The sequence below is a fragment of the Schistosoma mansoni genome, chromosome W (genome assembly GCF_000237925.1).
Source record: "Schistosoma mansoni strain Puerto Rico chromosome W, complete genome".
NCBI lineage: Eukaryota > Metazoa > Platyhelminthes > Trematoda > Strigeidida > Schistosomatidae > Schistosoma > Schistosoma mansoni.
Window position 1 is genome coordinate 626,171 of NC_031502.1, and position 20,022 is coordinate 646,192.

The window sequence follows — 20,022 nt, forward strand, 5'->3', positions numbered from 1 at the left end:
CAGAAGGATGATGAAAGTTTCATGACAAAACACCAAAGTAAGATAGTGTTTTTGTTAATGTCTAACAGTGAAGTTTGGGATACTTTATTGAGTGATTAAAATGAGATTAACGACAGATTAGCATTTCGATCTTATAATACTGTTGGTAAAGAATCAGGCCGACAAATGCAATGTTTTTAAATAAAATTCTGTTGCAATTTAGCTAGGCATCAATGATTATTATCACTTCCACACATGTGGTATGGTTTATTTATAAAATAAAACTAAAAATCAGATCCTAATTGGGAAGAAACGTATAAAATAAGTTATTCCAATTGCCTATAACATAGAAAACTCATTTTTCTAACTTTAAAATTACTCGTAGACTTATGCAAATAATTTAGTCTCCTGAGCAGCTATCACTCAGCCACAATGTGTATATTATTGTATAGTCCTGTTGGACAGTATTCTTTTATTTTAAGCAAAGATGGATAATGGAGAGCAGTGGAATCCAGTTTGACGCGCGCTTCGTCTTATTTGGGACTCGTCAGCTGGATGCACCTGCATCTGAGTTGATGTTCACTCTGGGACTCGAACCCAGTACCTTTCGCTTCAAACACTATTGCGTTATCCACTCGGCCACTGAGTCCTGATAGCCAGTTGCAGTCCTAACACATCGATGGGAAGATTCAAACAAACAATACTAAATGAATTTATTCTTTCACTTTATTTCAACAAACAAAAATTCCCTTTACAAATCATTAAAATCTCAACTCGTAATACTTATATCATACAACCGACTGTACAAATCTATACTTGTTTGGTTATATCTGCCAGTAGTTTCTGAGTGCATTACTGAATGAAGATTTGAATATGAGAGTTTCATGTTGACTTTTATTCACCAATGAAATTCAAGTACATAAATCTGATAACTAAGGATATATTTGAAATTTTTATAAGAAATAAAGTCTGAGACATACCTATTCACTAGAATCACATTTTTCTACAAATTCATCTGCTGAATCATATTTTGAGCTTGGTATCTCTGTATCTGATGCTTCACTTGAAGATTCTTCATATTTAATTGCATTACGCTTTTTTCTAGGTGGATTACAACGTTTTGGAGTGCATGATTCAGCGATTGGCAATAATTTAGGTAATAAGTGAGCTTTATCAGCTGTACCTAAACGTATCCATCCTTTGTCAGTTTCAACATTTTTAGCTGGAATATCTAAAGAGATTGAAGATTCAAGAGTTTTCTCTTCCTCTTCTTTAAGATACAATGGAATAGCTTTTTTGCTAGTCACTTCTTTATGTTTTACTGTTTTGTTTTTTTCGTATTTCTCAACAGTAGTCTGTTTATTATGCAACGGAGCTAAAGCGAATTGTGCTTTAACTCGATGCCATATGAAAAGTCCACGAACTAATCGTTTCCAGTTTTTTAGCACACGTTCTATTCGTTCTTCATGCTCTAATTTTGCTGCATTCATTTGTTCTGTACGCCATGCATCAATAAGAACTGGTACAGACTCTTTACAAACAACATAACCTTTTATATTTGGATGAGCCCAACCACTACCATGAAATGTCCAACCAACAACAGCTTCTGCACAATCAATTCCAAGTTTTCTAGCAATATACTGTATACCTAATGTTAAAATATACAGATGATACATTTTTTAACAACAAAATAATTTTCAGTTAAGTTAGATAACATTTGAACAATAATCGAAGATAGAATTATATTAGACAAGTGTTATGAGTTAAATAGGATGTTCATGTAGGAACCATATACTTCGTAGAACTTGTAACAAAAGTTTCCAACAGAAACCACACATACAGCTTTAACTGATTATTGAACCTTCTTTGCAGCTGTTGGAACGTCAGTCTGAGTTTAAGAGACTAGATGCATAAATAATCGGTGTGAGGAATTCTGCTCCTAGTTTGCGGGGAATGGACTCTCTAAACGGATGATCCTCAATGAGTTCTTGAGACGGTTAGTCCCATGCGGTAGCAATACACCGTAAGTAATGCTGGTGATAAGTTTATAAGTATTATAAACCCCAGCACCGACGGCTTAAGAATACTACTCCAGCAGTTTCAATCCCCCACATTACTGACTGACACTGAAGGTGAGCGGGAAAAAACTAGAGATGATTGGTTTGTGGGATGACAACGTGGAATGAGAGATAGATATATAGAATGATATATATCGGTTCGTCAAAGCTTCTTCATTTATGTCTTAACGACCATACGATTTCGGATGTGAAATCACCAAATATATAGTACAAAAGTAAATTAATCTCGAAATTCGCATATTAATTAGAGGAGATTTGCACTCATTGACTTTCAATGTATTTCAATTGTATTTTGTGCTGGTTACTTAGTTTAATAAATTTTGATAGTTAATAATCATTTAATTAATGGGTATATAACTGAATAAACTTGAATGTTATTTCATCCTTCTGGAAGGTTTTTACCAGAAACAGCTTCTATACAAGCTTGTACTCCCCACTTAAGTTATGAGGTAGAGGAGAGAAAGATAAGAGAAGTAGTCTAGTTTACTGTGATGGAGTTGGATTTGGAAATAACCAACTAAGTATACAAACGTGCCAGAGATGCTATTAAGCATGGCTCAAAATGGAAGTCAAAAGTGATCTTTTGTGTTATATTCCTAACTAATCAAACCTTAGTTATATTTCTAATGAAATTATGTCTTATATTGAGTGATACTTCATTATTAAAAACTCAGATATATGGACGAAGAATATTCTTCACAATAAGTTCGCATCAGGTTCTACAGTTATAAATCCAAATTAATGTACCAAGTTTAAGATAAATACATGACTATCCTCCCTTTTTTACAAGAGTAATTCGACTTATGTGTCACATTCTAGTACATCACTGTATTTAATTTTCCTGCTATGGACTACAAATCTGAATTAATTTTTGCTCAGATTTCTCATAAATAACATGTACATATAAATTGAAAACTTGGATGCTCACTGTTGAGGAGTCCCACAATAAAACGAAACGGCCGTCCAGTGCATCCAGGTTTTCCATGGTGGTCTAGCTTCACAATTGACTCACGCTTTCGACTATGAAAATATATTTTTTGTTATGGTACTTGTGTTAATTTAATGTAGGTTATTTATTTACTCTGAAGAAGTGGCTTACACTAAGTCACAAAACGTTAGAAATACAATTTTTCTATTCATCAGGATACAAAAACAAAATATATCTATTATTAGTGTTATTTCATACATCTTGTGGTGCATTTTTTAGTGTTCTGTTGTATCGAACACTTTTTTATCATAAGCAATCACTTTTTAAAATAAAATGAATCACAACATTTATTTTATTTATTTATTTGAACACATAAATATTGGTACAAAGGGGAACCAGATACACATGCGTCGCACAAATCTCATTCGATTTGTGTGAGGGCTGTGATACTGCCCGGGTTCCCAAACCAAAGCAGGTGGTTTTCTTAGGGAGCCACACCCGGAGCCTTTCACCTAAACGTCTGATCCACAAGGCAGTGGAGCATCGTGAGGCGATGCATTCCCATGGTTGCCGGTGACCAACGATTGATTTATACACCATTCGTTTCCTCGGGATACTGGAGCCCGTGTGCACCATTGGTTTAGAATCAAAGTTTTCCAACTCCCCTAGGTGGGCTCGCCGTGTCCACCAACCCGGTTAATGCGCCGGACACTCGCTTTTCGTTCTCTCACTTTCGTGAACAACACCCCCGCCACGAGAAGGCAGTGAGTAGGACTTCGCTGGCAGAGGCTATATACGCGTGGCGATGTGAGAGCATTTGGAGAGGGAGAGTGGACTCTCCCCACTCTCGGCCGTACCAGGGCATTTGGGGGCGAAAATCACAACATAATGCAATCTGGATACGTTTAAAAGAGCCTACACAATGTAGATTAATTATTCCGTACTACTTTCGAAATTAAATCAAACATGATAAAAAAAAGAGAACCATATAGGACATACCAGAAAGACATAAGTGTGCACAGCCTATGGGGAGCATGCAAGGTTTAAACAAGTCAACATTTCCATGTGCATTACGTGGGACAATACCATTTTCAGCTTTCGGTGGTGCATACGGTTCCACTTGCCATGGACCGAATATTTCAACAGTTGGAGGTGTAGAATCAGAACCTTGTAACAACTTACGTTTCATTGATAAACGAGCTTTAACAACTTTTGCAGGTTTTTCATGAAGACGAACAGTCTGAGAATGGAAATACAAAAAGGGAAAATAAAGCAATCATATCTGACACTGGTTATCCATGAATAAATACTTATTAGTCTTTGAAATCTTTTGTATAACATCTCGACAATGAAGTGTGCTTAAAAAAGTTTTGGAAAACGGGACCAGAACTCAAAACAGCTGAGAATTCAAATAGAAGATTCTTACGATTGAAGAGGGTTTAAATGTAAAGTAACAGAACAGTAACTAGGTAGTTATACGAGACAGTAGCTGAGGTACATGGTTTCCAGATAGTTTCTCACTATCGTTATAACTAGAAAACTGTTATATACTAACACAATTCTTAGGTTAGTGTTAATATCATGGTCTTTCAAAAAGTGGGTTTCAACGAGCTTAGTCCTGCTCTAGTTTAGCATAACCTGTTAAGGCAAATGATGGACTGACATATATTACTGATGACTAGACGCCCATATAGATGTAAGTATATATATTGATGACTAAAAAACGAAGTAAATGTAACCACAACTATGGGTTTGTTAAATTGAAATTGTACCAAGGTTGATATCCTTATGTAACCCGTTGGCTTTTGGGTGAGTTCTGTGAGATAATCACTCTGATATAACCAAGCGAGTTTGGATCGTAAGGTGTTGAGATCACATCCAGCCTAATTTAGTTCAGTTTTACCAGCAAAGAAATGTCCATAGGCTTGGCTAGAAGCTTAGTACACAAGCTGGTATATGATCAATGAGTTAGAATTCCACAGTTAACCATCAAGTATTTAAGAAGTAAGACAGTTTGGGATGAGGTGATTTCCTATCATATTTCGCAAACTTTTCCCATCAATATTCTTCTTTAGTCATAGTTATTCGGAACGTAGAATCTGGCAAGTGCATTGGCTTAAGTTGCCACATTACATCAGTACAGAGATTCTAGGGTATTATAAGATAGTAAGTGTTAATGGTAATAGGAAAGATTAAGGATAGAATATGGATTCGCGGAATGAAAACTTTTACGAGAACATCTAGGAATGTTTTTTTGAAAACAATAGGGTTGTGAACATACCATAGCCTCTTTTAACCATGATTCTCTGGTATGACAAAGATGAAGACAATCACGAGAATAAACCGGTTCATTACGAAAATATCCCAAAGGGATTGAATCAGGTGGATAAATAACTTGAAATTTAAGTAAATGGCGTTGGAGAACGTACAATGGATGATTCTTAAAGTCTTGCATGCGTTTGGGTAGAGGTTCAGATAAAAGCTTTTCTTGAATAGAATCTTTATCTTTACTATCTCGTTGGAAAGTTGGGAGTGTATCCGACTTAGAAACTAAAGCATCATATTCAGCAGCATCTTTATCAAAAAATCTACTTTGTATATCAAGAAAACTACTCCATTTCTCAGCAGGAATGCGATGAGTACGAGCAGAAACACACCAATCCTGAACATAACGAGGAGACAAGTCAACTGGATTTCTACCAACATAAGATACTAACTCAAGACTAGTTGATCGTACAGAACAAGCACCGACAACATATAAAGATCCATGTTTGAAATTCACTTTATCCACAACACCTGTAGGCGATGATGGATCAATACACACCCAACGATTCAATTTCGGTAGAAATAATTCAGCAAATAGAGTAATGCTGGATTTTGAATTCTCATCATCACAATGGTGATCGAAATCGGTATCAAATATGCTTTCTTCATCTGAAGAAATGATTTTTCGATTATGTTTTCCTTTATTGGGACTTTTAGTTTCTTTAGTTGTAGACGTAAGGATTTTAGTCGCTGATTCACTAGGTGATAAAGGTATTGGATTAAGACCAAGGATTATTCGTACATCGAATCCAAGCGAACGAAGGGCTGCAACAAGTAGTATGAGACAATCACCTTCAGTTGATTTGGACTCTAACAGACGATGAACAAGTTGGTATTCATAATCCCCGCATGAATTCTTTTCAGTACATATTTGTATTCCTTGATATGACAACAATGAAACAAGACATGCTTCTACATGTTCAATTGACCATAATGGTAATCTGGCAAACTGTTTTGTTTTTTGATTGTACACTGCGTTTGTATTAGCCAAAAGTGAAATACCTAACGCACGGCATAAGGAACTGTCACAAGTTCGATTTACCACACGACTATGAGCGAGAAAACATAACACATGAACTGAATGCATCAATGTGTAGTGTTCTTTTAGTTTACGCTTTAGTGCAAGTAACTCGAGAAGTTTTGGATCTTGTTTCGAACGTTTTTTAGCGAGACTATCAAAAGGGATGGCTACAGTTAGTGATGCAGGTTTCTTTTCTCCATCTTCGCAAGGTACAGTATTTGAACTGGAATTTAAAAGGTTATGCATGAAATCTACTTCATTAGTTAGTTCATCATTAACTTCAACCCATTCTGTTTCATCGTCTGAATCATTATCTACAACACTTTGAAGATTTTCAACTACATTAACGTTTTTCGATGGTTTAATTAATTTTTTAGCCACATTCTTAGGTTTGAATTGTGAAAACAAGCGCAAATTGCCTTTTTTCTTGTTTTTAGGTCTTTCGACACTTGAGCACTGGGATACAAAATCACTTGAATCGCTGTCACTAAACTCATCTTGAAAGTGGCTATCTGTCAATAACTTTTTATCGTCTCCGAACAATTCACTTTCTTTCTCCAAGCCCAATGTTTCTTTAAGACTTGACTTTTGTGTTCCTACTGATGAACTAATTCGTTTACTACGTCTTTTTGTATGCTTATTCAAAACAGATAGATGTTCATCTTTGTTACTGGAGGGACTTTTCTCGGTTGTGGTCAACTGACATCTCTTTTTAGTTGGATTGACCGACTTCTTATTTTCAGGAGCCGTTTGGACTTCATAAGTTGACCTAACCTGTCGAGTAGAACGCCTTGGTGTACAAGGCAGAGAAGCACTTTTCCGGCCCATGCTTAATTACATGTCCGTATATCTACAAAAACGTAATATTCAAGACGAACTTTAGGGCTTAGAAAATAAGGATTAGTGAGCCACTATCCATCTCTGTTTAGTTACGATAGTTAAAATTTTTACTTTTATCTCACGCGGCTGTTACTTAAATACAGAAAAAAAATGCCCAAGATGAAAAAAGACTGCAGACAGATAAGTCAACAAAGAAACACATAGATTAAAACTAACATACTTTGCAAATCCGCAGGCAGACTTTTTTGGAAAATGTATTCTGGATAAACAAGGACACATAGTCAAAGCAAATAACTAAACGGATAGAGATGAGAAGTTCCATATTTAAGAGTGGAAAAAAGAAAATCATCTGCACAACTATGCTGGATTTTTAACTACTGGTTTCCTATCACAAAAGTCTATACCAAAATGTTCATATTTTTCTATGCAGCTTAGAGCAATAGGTATATATGATATTCAGAAGGGGATTTGTGGAGATTTCAGTATTTTTCAAAGTTGAAATCATGAGTCAATTGAAGCTAGACCACCATCGAAAACCTGGAAGCACTGCCTTAAGGCCGTTTCGTCCTATTATGGGACTCCTCAGCAGTGCGCATCCACGATCCCGCACTCACGAGATTCGAACCCAGGACCTACCAGTCTCGAGCCAGAGCCCTTAACCGATAGACCACTGAGCCGGCATCCAACGGTGTTAATGTCTAACTTCAACCGATCCACGAATTATGAGCGACCATTCACCAAATGCCTTCAGTGAGTTGTTATCTCACAACACACGTGGTTGAACTCCACTGGTCACTGCTTCCCACTAGAACTCCAGGACATGTATCTTGAAGTCAGTCACTAGTGAGCATATGATTATAATCAGAAGGGGATTTGTGGAGTAAACACTTAGTTTAATTATTGTCTGTTTAAAATGTTCTGTCACTAATTGGTTCCATTTGTGTTATATTTCACAAATATACAACTCCGCTAGATTAGTATTTCTGACTAATTGACTTTCAGAGGTTGTTTCATTTAGATCGTACCTGATCTATGCGGATTTCAACCAAAATTTAGGCTTCGAAGCTACTCAATACACTGCTTCAAGCAACGGAAAGATGGAGAGTTATGTGGGCTCAACATTTTTTGGTGATTTGATAGACAGGGTTTATGGACAAACGAATGGGGTTAACAAGCAATTGTAGTAGCTAATTTGAAGTAGAAAGTGGTAAGTTCTGACAGTATTTTTCCCCGAGTCCGTATTGGCAGCGGTACATGATTATTGGTTAGATTAGTCAGACTATAATTAATGGACAACCTTTGAGAGATGCTGAGGTGACCTTGTGAACATTCATCCACTTACTAGGATCAAAAGATGGTTGTAAATTGATGAAGAATTAGTGTTAGGATTCAGAGTTATACGCCATGCTTTGGAATTAGTCAGCGTTTTCATCACGAACTGACATCAGTTGTTATGTCAAAGTACTAATTACCCATATGGATGAATGAACTTCGCGCCAAAATCCAAAGCTTGTTATCTTAAATCCCATTGATTCGTCCACAAACCACAGATTCGCCGTTAAATTTGCTATGTAACTTAGGCTTACGATGGATGAAAATCCCTAAAGATTGTCCTAGATATCGAGTTACAACTCATAAACACTTACTAAGGAATACTTTAAGACTACCGGATTAATTAATAACAGAAAACTAACATGATTTCTAGGACATCAAATCAGACTGAAAATTCAACTGTAGAATTTGCAACCATGTCGACGTTTACAATTTTTCATCGCTAGAAATAATTGTAATTAAATTAAGGAAGTCCGTTAGTTTGGATTGCGTCCAAAATTCACCAAAAACGTTCACTCATTAGCTATGCACTTCTTTCAGATTGCTTAATCCTCGCATTTGATGACACATTATAGGACCTATAATTTGCTGACCTCATTAAAAACGTATATAATATAAACATAAATATTTAATCAAGCAATTATGAGCGAAGTGATTGAAAATGTAGACCATATGATCAAACTGCAGTCTGAGACCCATACTTAAGAACCCGTTAAACAATACCCAGTAACAAATTGAAATCAACGCGACTTAACAGGTAGATAAGAGCATTCTCGTCTTTCCCAAGTCATATGATTCTATATCTGATCCCGAGAATCCAAAACAACTCAAAAATAGTTCGAAAAGCGATACACGCGAAAATGCCGTGGTGTGGAGAAATGAGTCACCATTTATGGAGTTGTAGTTTATCGAACATTAGGCAGTTTTCGAAGAACAAAGTGCAGAAGAAACACGCCTTACATACCCTAACAGTAAGGAAAGTAGCGCAAACGCCCAAATTGGCGGGTTATGAATTTCAGAAATTTATTTCGTAATTGGCTATCATCTGTTTGATCTCAAACTATACAGTTTTCATTGAAAATATGAAGCCTCAGAGAAGCTGTTCGGCTAAATTTTACGTATTGCAACAAGGCATTAACTCCACAATAATGTTTCATCCTAACTAAGCTTTGATCTATCACCCAGTTCCCTTCTGGCACATCACAACCAATTAGCAGTAGAAATTTGTTAATAAATATTTTCAAAGACATATTCTTTAAATACGGCCACCTCGGAAAGTTGTTCTTAACAGATTCATCTGATGTGTTTGAATATCTGGGCTGTCTGTCCCCGACATCTAGATATTTCAACAAGTTATCTGTCATTCGTTTGTTTCAACAGATCATTATCTCAATCAATTGTACGACCTGTTCAGCTGCCTTTGTGACAAGTTCAAGACCTTTCTCTGTACAAATTAGGAAAGAGCATAATCAGAGACATTATGGTTACTGGCTATATACATCGAAAAGAATGCACATTATTCAGATGTCGGTTCCTGGACTGCTAACATCTAAGTGGCAATCATACAATACTTATTGTCAGGATCGATCAAGAAATAAGAAATGAGAAACTTGTTGAAATACATTATGTTGAGAATCCCATATTGTACCAAAAATACAATACAAAATACAGCTAATAACAATTGATAAATGAAAAACAATTAATAAGATTAAAGCACTCTTAACAATAATATGGCCACTTCCATCTAACGAATATTATTCAAAATAGTTATTCGTTAACTTTGAAGTTTTTCTACTAGTCACGGACCGTATCATTACAGAGGTTTGGCCAATTGCTAATCCAAGGATCTGTAGTGACCGGCCAGTCTCGATAAGAACACGATTGGAATAATAGAAACAATTATTATTATTGTAACCAATTGTACCAGAGATTGTTTTACTGTATTTGTTTAACTGTATCCGTTTCACTTCTTGTTCCATATACCGCCTGGTTTGGTTCGAGCTTGCTCACGCACTGCTTGTTCGCTTGTACTCTTTGGCACGTCTCGGTATTATTTCGATACCACGAGATCGCCAATAAATATACTTGATCTGGACTAGTAAAGCCTTCTGGTTTACGGGCTATCAAGGGAACCAAGTCATATTTGTACGCGTAATCGAATAGTAGTGGTGATCATAGTCCGTCCACGACTCGACATCCACTACAACTGGTGAGCCGTTGTTGGAACACGCAATACAGCTGGTAACCCAATCCATCGAGCACAAGTCAAACTTGGCCAATTCTCCAAACCAGATCAATCCGGTGAGTCTATTTATCTATCCACATCTGTTGCATATATTCGTATTGATATTTTTCAATATATAATATTTTGGCAACTTAATATGGTAGATAACGACAAGAATAACATAAATATGATAGACTCCGAGATACAGGTTATCAGTTTTCGACCGGTTCCTTTCATCCCTCATGATCCAGAAGTCTGGTTCGCGGCACTGGAATCTCAATTTGAGATCCGCCGCATAACCAATCAAAGGCAGAAGTACGCCTACGCTTTGGAATCATTGCCCGGGGATCACCTAACCGCTGTCCGTGAGGTTGTCCTCAATCCCAACGTTCCAAACGTTTATGACCGTCTTAAGGATGCCATCCTTCGACATTTCCTCCCATCAAGAGAGGAAAGATTGAGGACACTTTTAGCACGTCACCCTATGGGTGATGCTAAGCCGAGCCACCACCTCACGCGCCTGCAATCCCTTGCAGGAAACATGACAGCTGACTCTGAGATAGTCAAAGAGTTGTGGTTCGAAGCCTTACCAGTCAGTATCCAGTCAACCCTTACGGCTCTGCTCGAGGACACCCCGCTCAACAAGGTGGCCCTCATAGCAGATAAGATTCTGGCACGAGTTAACACCAAAGGCGACCATTTAGTTGCTAGTTTTTCCCGTTCTAACGTTGATCTCGATGCTAGACGACCTCCGGCTCATGGGGATAGGGACAGATGTATCCATACTCGTCTCAGTTTCCGAGACCGCGTAAATGTGCCAGCCCCCTACGTCCCCCGACCCAGGTCACAATCTCGAAAAGCCGTAACGACTCGCCCCAAGCGGGCATCTTCCAAGCCACGCCAGAAGGCGGTTTCGGAAGCGAGTCCAGGTTGGTGCTGGTTTCACCGTGCTTTCGGAGCCGGTGCCCGTCATTGTCGAGCTCCCTGCTCATACAAGGCGGGAAACTTCTCAGCCGGCGAGTAAATGCGGCCGTACTCGCCGGCACTTCACCTCAGGCTGGCCGTTTATTTTACGTGCACGATTATCGCACCAACGCTAGGTACCTTGTGGATACGGGTGCCCAAGTTTCTGTCGTACCTATCGGCAATAGTAAGTCTCAAGCCACTATGCTTCGACTACGCACTGAGAATGGCTCAGTCATTCCCACCTATGGTACACGACAACTTAAGGTCAACCTGAGCAACCGACGACAGTATCTGTGGACGTTCATCATTGCCGATGTTCCCACAGCTATACTCGGTATCGATTTCCTACAGCACTATGAATTGCTAGTCGATTCACGTAGGCTGCAGCTAATTGATACTTCGTCGAACAGCAACTTTATGGGCTCTAAAGCCCACACAAACGCGTACCGAATCACAGGTGTATTTCATTCGCGTGACGATTTATTCCACGTTTTATTTCAGAAATTCCCCAAATTAACTAAACCTCTCGAGGAGACTCCATCGGTGACCAATCGTGTGGTACACCACATAGTCACCCGCGGACCACCAGTCACGGCAAGACCTCGCCGACTGGCACCGGACAAATTAGCTTTCGCTAAACGTGAGTTTGACAATTTACTAGCTACTGGTATTATTCGTCCTTCTCACAGTCCTTGGGCCTCACCTCTCCACATGGTTCGAAAGAAGGATGGGGTTAGTTGGAGACCATGCGGAGACTACCGAGCGTTAAACACAGCTACACGTTTCGATAGCTATCCCATCCCCCACATACATGACATCACGGCATCACTCAAGGGCTCGACAATTTTTTCCAAGATCGATCTGGTACGAGCATATCACCAGATCCCAGTCGCTCTTGAAGATATAGAGAAAACTGCTATCACGACTCCTTTCGGTTTATTTGAGTTCCTACGAATGCCATTTGGATTACGGAATGCTGCTCAAACTTTCCAAAGGTTTATCGATAGCATTGTACGAGACCTAGATTTTGTTCACGTCTATATTGATGACCTGCTAATCGCATCATCAAACGTAGATGAACATTATCAACACCTGACGCTACTATTCCAGCGCCTTTCGGATAATGGAATAATAGTCAACCCCGATAAGTGTGAACTCGGGAAGAAGGAAATGAAATTCTTAGGTCATGTTATTAAGCATGAGGGTATTCTACCTTGTGAGGATAAAGTACGTACTATGATGGAGTACACTGTACCGTCCACACTCAAGGAACTGAAGGCATTTCTCGGTTTGGTCAACTTCTACCGACGCTTCATTTCGCACGCGGCAGAACAGTTACGACCGTTAACCGATTTACTTCGCGGTAATCCACGCAAACTGGAATGGAACGACGCCGCACGTACTGCATTTTCAGATATCAAAACGGCCCTAGCTCAAGCCACACTTCTCGTGCATCCTGACCCATCAGCCACGCTTAGTATAGCGGTTGATGCATCGGATTTCGCCATAGGAGCCGTTATGCAACAGAATATCTCCGGTAGTTGGCAGCCCCTCGAATTTTCCTCACGACGCCTCACTCCCACGGAGACGAGATATAGCGCTTTTGGTCGCGAACTGCTAGCAGCCTACTGCGCCATCAAACATTTCCGGCACGCTGTAGAAGGTCGTAATTTCATCTTATTCACCGACCATAAGCCCTTGACGTATGCTCTGCATACCAAGTCTGACCGCTACTCACCACGAGAGTGCAGACATTTAGACTATATCTCCCAGTTCACGACAGACCTTCGTCACGTCAAAGGCGAGTCGAACTGTGTTGCTGATGCTTTATCACGTATCCAACTGAATGCAGTTACTTTGCCAGTGCTCGATCTACCTGCTATGGCCGCCGCCCAAGCAAACGATACTTCATGCACGGAAGCACAACAGTCTACGTCCCTTCAATGTCGGGAAGTACCCCTAGCTACTAGCTCAGGTACTATCCTATGTGATACTTCTACGGGCCTCCCTCGACCCATCGTACCCTCCGCTTATCGCCGTCTCGTCTTTGATGCCCTTCATGGTTTATCTCATCCTGGTATCGCAGCCACACTACGTCTCATCGCTGCACGATACGTCTGGCCGTCCATGAATAAAGATGTCCGTATGTGGGTAAAGCAATGCTTACAATGTCAACGATCAAAAGTGCACAGGCACGTAGCTGCCCCTATTGGCACTTTCGCTACGCCTGATGCTCGCTTCGATCACGTTCACATAGACATTGTAGGACCATTACCACCATCGCACGGGTATGATCACATACTCACGTGCATTGATCGTTTCACAAGATGGCCCGAAGCTATTCCCATCACGTCTATTACGGCGGAGACAGTTGCTCACCGCTTCGTAGAACGATGGATAGCTATGTACGGTTGTCCCTCGACTGTCACGACTGACCGAGGACAACAATTTGAGTCCGCATTATTCTCCTCACTAACACGGCTGCTTGGTACGGAACGCATACGCACTACCGCCTACCATCCAGCATCAAACGGTTTAGTTGAACGGTTTCATCGCCAACTTAAAAGTGCTCTTCGAGCACACGAAAACAACAATTGGTACGAAACCCTTCCGCTCGTCCTCCTGGGAATCAGAACGAGTCTAAAGGCAGATATTCAATGTTCCGCCGCTGAACTTGTTTACGGCACGACATTGCGTCTGCCTGGGGAATTTTTCACACCACGGAGCAGTACTAAGTTCGGCGAATCAGACTACGTCCAACGACTGTCTGCATTCATGCGAACACTGACTCCGGTGTCAACTCGTATACAACATCGACAGGTCGCTCTCCCTCGAGAGTTATCTACCTGTTCACATGTTTTCATACGAGTAGATTCGGTACGCAAACCTCTACAACAGCCTTACGAAGGACCTTTTCACGTGATTTCCCGTCACGAAAAGACCTTCAAGGTTGATCGACGTGGCCGCATCGAAACAGTCAGCATTGATCGTCTCAAGCCAGCACACGTCGATGACAGTGCTATACCTGATAAGCCGAGACCCAATGTTAGACCCATCAGAGCTTCTAGCGGGATTTCTACATCTACTTCGGATCCCACGCTAGATGCACCTGAGACCTCATTCTCACGTCCCAGTCAACAGCACGTGTCATCTGCCCCGTCTACGGACGAGACTTCCGTCTCACGTCCAGACCTGCAGACCACACCGCCCTTGACTGCGGATGAGATTGCAGGCTCACGAGGTTCGAACGAGACTACCGTCTCACGTTCTGGTCGCCGAGTACGCTTACCCGTACGCTTTCTCGACTAACCTCATAACCAACTACGGATACAGTATAGGAATCTACCCCTATACTACGCGAAAGCTACACTTTTCTCTTTTTCTATCATTTTTTTTTGTGTTTACTCCGAGCCTACGCCTTCGACCATCGCTGTTCCGGTATCGTCGACTTCAGTAAACTTTGGCGAAAGCTGGCCTGATCACCCACGCTCTAGTCAACGTACTCAGTCGACCTCTCTGGCTCCAAATACGTATGGTATACATTTGGTCCCGAACATGTTTATCCTGGTCGCATCTGGTTCCTTGGCTCAATCTGGTTTCGTCCTACGTCTGCAGCGTTTCTGGTCCGGACCTCTACGAACGCAACCTTCAGATTCTGGATACAAACCACTCTGGTGTAGCATGCTAATCCAAGCAATCAATACAGCACGTTCCTTCTGGTACCGTTCTACGTCAAAGACTTTTGGTGGCAACTCGAGGATCAACGATCACTCCCTGTTCTGCCAACGTTTTCGTCCTACAATTGCACGTTTCGCGATCAGTCCCACGAATGAAACCGCTACGTATCGAAAGTGTAAATCCTTTCTAGCGGGGGGCTCCTGTAGTGACCGGCCAGTCTCGATAAGAACACGATTGGAATAATAGAAACAATTATTATTATTGTAACCAATTGTACCAGAGATTGTTTTACTGTATTTGTTTAACTGTATCCGTTTCACTTCTTGTTCCATATACCGCCTGGTTTGGTTCGAGCTTGCTCACGCACTGCTTGTTCGCTTGTACTCTTTGGCACGTCTCGGTATTATTTCGATACCACGAGATCGCCAATAAATATACTTGATCTGGACTAGTAAAGCCTTCTGGTTTACGGGCTATCAAGGGAACCAAGTCATATTTGTACGCGTAATCGAATAGTAGTGGTGATCATAGTCCGTCCACGACTCGACATCCACTACAGATCTTTAAGTACTCAGATGTTATCGAGGTGGTATCAGATTCGCTATCTAGGAAACCACTACAGTCTAAATTTACCCTCAACGTAAAACATTTTACCACTTCATGCTATCATATTAAGTTGTCCAGACATCTTTTTTATTATTTCTCTGGCCCTGTGATGCCTTGTTGATGGGCCCATTAGAATACATCCGTGGACGACAATCTTCACTTTGCCCAACGATAACATTATTAATGCAAGTTGAAGAGGTATCAACCGCTGCACAAAACAACTCACAAAACTTAGAAATGATTATAGAGTAGTTTTTATGTTGCTGAGATGCTGCGCCCAACTGTGTCGGAAAATTAACTGTATTCTCTGCATTTTCATCATTAACATCGCATCGCCTCTCTCTCTTATCATATTGCCCAGTTTTTCGCTTAAGACACGATATTTTGGCTTACACAGTGTTAAGATACACAGTTATTCCAGTACTAAAACCACCAAAATAACTTGCAGTATCAACATGAGCTCAGTTAACTGGTTTATACACCTCAGTGCATACACCACATGTAAAATAATTCACCAAAGGATTAATAAGCATCATCATCTAGATGGGAACCATCTGGAGATTAACTTTCTTTAAGGAAAATAAATGGTTTAACCAGGTGAACAATAAGACGACAGTATGGAGTACACAGATTCATCCCTTGAATGAAAAGTTGAATAGGGGGAACTATTATTGTAGAATAGGCCGCGTTGGGATATACTTCGATAAAAGAAATATTATCTGTGGCTTGATTACATACGGGAGCAAACCGGTGACTTACTTCAGGCGTTTTAGGTATGTAAAAGGGCCTCCGATCTTTCGTAAAGAATATTCTTCTTTGTTGTGAAACAGAAACGAGATTCATCATACATAAGTATGTCTTTGAACTACGTCGTCTCAATATGCTGAGTGAATCCAACTGCATTTAGACATTCCAACGCCTGCTACATTTCTGATATAAAAAAAACTTAAAACCTCACCAATCAAAATTGTACTGAGTATCACTTCGACATAACCAACCATAAACTCCAGATCTCATTTTTAACTAGTCCCACCACACTACCCATCCCATCAAACTTCATGAGTAAGTAATCAGTTTTACAGCATGCATTAAGGTGTTTAACTGAACCTAATTTAGAGGGACCTGTGTCAACATGAGACAATTAGCGGTCGACTGGATCATGAAGACGTCAACATCTGGAGGAAAGAACGGGATACTGTAGGCAGTTAGGATGTCGCTGGACGATCTAGATTTCGCAGATGATCTGGCTCTTCTATCACACACGCAACAACAAATGCAAGAGAAGACGGCTAGTGTAGCAGCAGCCTCAGTAACAGTAGGTCTCAATACAAACAAAGAGAAAAAGCAAGACTCTCTGATACAATACAGCATGCACCAATCGAATCACACTTGACGGAGAAGCTTCGGAGGATGTGAAAACCTTTACATATCTGGGCAGCATCATTGATGAACATTGTGGATCTGATGCAGATGTGAAGGCGCGGATCGGTAAAACAAAAAAGCAGCATCTTGACAACTGAAGAACATCTGGAACTCAAAATAACTGTCTTTCAACCAACACGAAGATCAGAACCTTCAATACAAATGTCAATTCAGTTCTAATGCATGGGGCGGAGAGGTGGAGAACTACGAAGGCCATCATCCAGAAGATACAGATGTTCATTAACAGGTGTTTACGCAAAATACTTCAGATTCGTTCGACAGACATCATTATCAACAAGCTACTGTGGGAGACAACAAAACAGATTCCAACGGAGGAAGAAATCAGGAAGAAGCGCTGGAGGTGGATAGGACACACATTGAGAAAATCACTCAAGTGCGTGACAAGGCAAGCCCTCACACGGAATGTTGAGGGCCAAAGGAAAAGAGGAGGAACAAAGAACACATTACGCCGAGCAATGGAGACAGACATGAGAAGAATGAACAAAAATTGGATAGAACTAGAAAGGAAAGTGCGGGAGAGAGTGGGTTGGACAATGCTGGGCGGCGGCCTGTGCTCTATTGGGAGTAACAGGCGTAAGTAAGTGTGTAACTGCCTTTCTGAAGTAATCCAAAATAGTTTCTTCACAACACGTCTGTGCCAGTAAGCTGTTTGTGAATGATACTAATACATTACTTTTGTACCGCGGGGTATATCTTGTTCGTAAACTTGGCTAGATCGGGAGCATAGAATGCAAAAATACAGTATGAATCCATTTATTTGGCAAATTCTCTTTGGCTTCTTGTTATATCCCCTGGTGAATTATGAATGGTGACCTCAAATCAATTTTCGTCGATCCTCATGATCCATTCAGTTCTAATTATTTCTCTTTTAAATATGACAAACATGTTCTATATAATGTGACATTAATAGTAACTTGGCTATATGAGGATCCAACAGTCTTTCGTGGGGGAGGAGGAATTCGAGAAATTTAAAATCCGGATATCAACTCCGGATTTCTCAAAAAGGAGAGGTGTTATATCCCCTGGTGAATTATGAATGTTAAATCTGAGGTCTATTTATGGACAAATGTTATATGCTTATTTCCTATTGTACAATTGTTACGTAACTAAACTATTCATATTCGTGTTTCTCTTATCATTAGCTTTATTTTGATCTTTGACTTATTATCATACGATTCTTGAGTTATAATCAGTTTATTGATTACTTTGGTTTGTATAAAAACTCAGTATGTTTGTAAATAATGATTCATATTGTCGAGGCTGTTATTTGTGTTCTGGACTTAACTGGCTGGGCTAGGCAGATAGGAAGACCGAACCGTACTCAAGACTGCTCGTACGATTTCAAGTATCATTTGCGTCCAATCAATAAATCCACTCCTCCTTAAATTGACATTCATATATATTACGAGTCCATACGTTATAACACTTCTCACGACGAAGAAATGGTTGGTTATCCAGAAAATAACTCGATATACATACTTTGTGAAGAAACTTCATGGTTAAAAATGCGTTTGACATATAGATTTAGCAGAATAGGCAGCAATATTTACCAATAATGATTTGTATTTGACACATAGGTGGAGGTTTGTAAAGGTTTTTTCGAACCGTTGTCTGTTCCGTGGTTAAAAATATGAGTATTGTGAAGGAGAAATATTGTGAGGTGCAGGGAAGCAGAACGTAAAAAGGCAAAAGAAACTTATAGTTATTGTCATTACTTGTCTAACATCTACACGACAGGCAGTTTTGGATACTTTGGTGTTCTTAATCCCGTTAACCGAAAAGCCACGATTACATTGTTGTTGGTCATGATTGTTGTGTTGAAAAGCTCGGAGATACACTCAGATGTGAAAAATCTTTTTTTTACATGAAATAAAGACGAAAACTTCAGTTACTTAGTTGTAGAACATTATTCAGCCATGCTTTGAGGTTTTGAATAATACTGTGGTTCCAGCTTCGATTCTTCACGTTCGTACTCTTATTATGGGTCTGGTAATTGGTATTCTCAGAACTCCTCCAGCCTTCCAAGAATAAATGGCAAAAGTAAATGTTTTCTTCAACGGCTATGTAACTCGTAAAGGGTGAGATGTATTAACCAGCTGTTCGTTTATCAGTTTTAAATTGAGAAATTGTAGTTAATGTCATGGAATAAAGGTTGGTTAACAAATTATTGTAACCGACGCCACCATGATAAAGCACCATTAGCAAATTTATCTTCCCGAGTCCATATATGTCGCATGGCAATAGCTTCAGAAAAAGGTAGTGATTTGTATGTCTTTCTTATCAGACATCCTGGAAGACCGGAACGTCGGTACCAAGACCATTGTGAGGCAAATGGTGAGCAATTATAATACCGCTAACATGATATGCTTTTATTCCAAGACTGCGAAAATCTTCAAAGATAGTGGTGCTAACTCTCTTTCATGTTATTCCAGTGTCCATGTTTAGCCCGTACATGCAGCTTCTAGACAAAGCTGTAATAAAATATGGCCATAATCTGTACACATTTGACCGAGGCGGTGAGGGTGTCGTCTAGTACGAATAGGTCAACTTGGCATCCGGATACTCCCTCCTTATTATGGCCCTTAATCTGGAACCAATTTTT

General features: G+C 39.9%; 1 protein-coding gene and 1 non-coding gene across 2 annotated transcripts; both read right to left on the reverse strand.

Moving 5' to 3' along the window:
* Positions 1-557: 557 nt before the first annotated feature.
* On the reverse strand, positions 558-624 carry Smp_tRNA_00944_Gln_TTG.1.1. Its single transcript has one exon. It is a non-coding gene (tRNA).
* A 3,316-nt stretch (positions 625-3,940) lies between these two features.
* Smp_021550 (putative dna repair protein xp-C / rad4) lies at positions 3,941-7,159 on the reverse strand (the record flags this gene model as incomplete). Its single annotated transcript, XM_018799867.1, has 3 exons — positions 3,941-4,225; positions 5,267-6,967; positions 7,058-7,159. The coding sequence occupies 3 exons, from the start codon at positions 7,157-7,159 to the stop codon at positions 3,941-3,943; spliced, it is 2,088 nt and encodes a 695-aa protein (XP_018653737.1).
* Between the last annotated feature and the right edge of the window lie 12,863 nt (positions 7,160-20,022).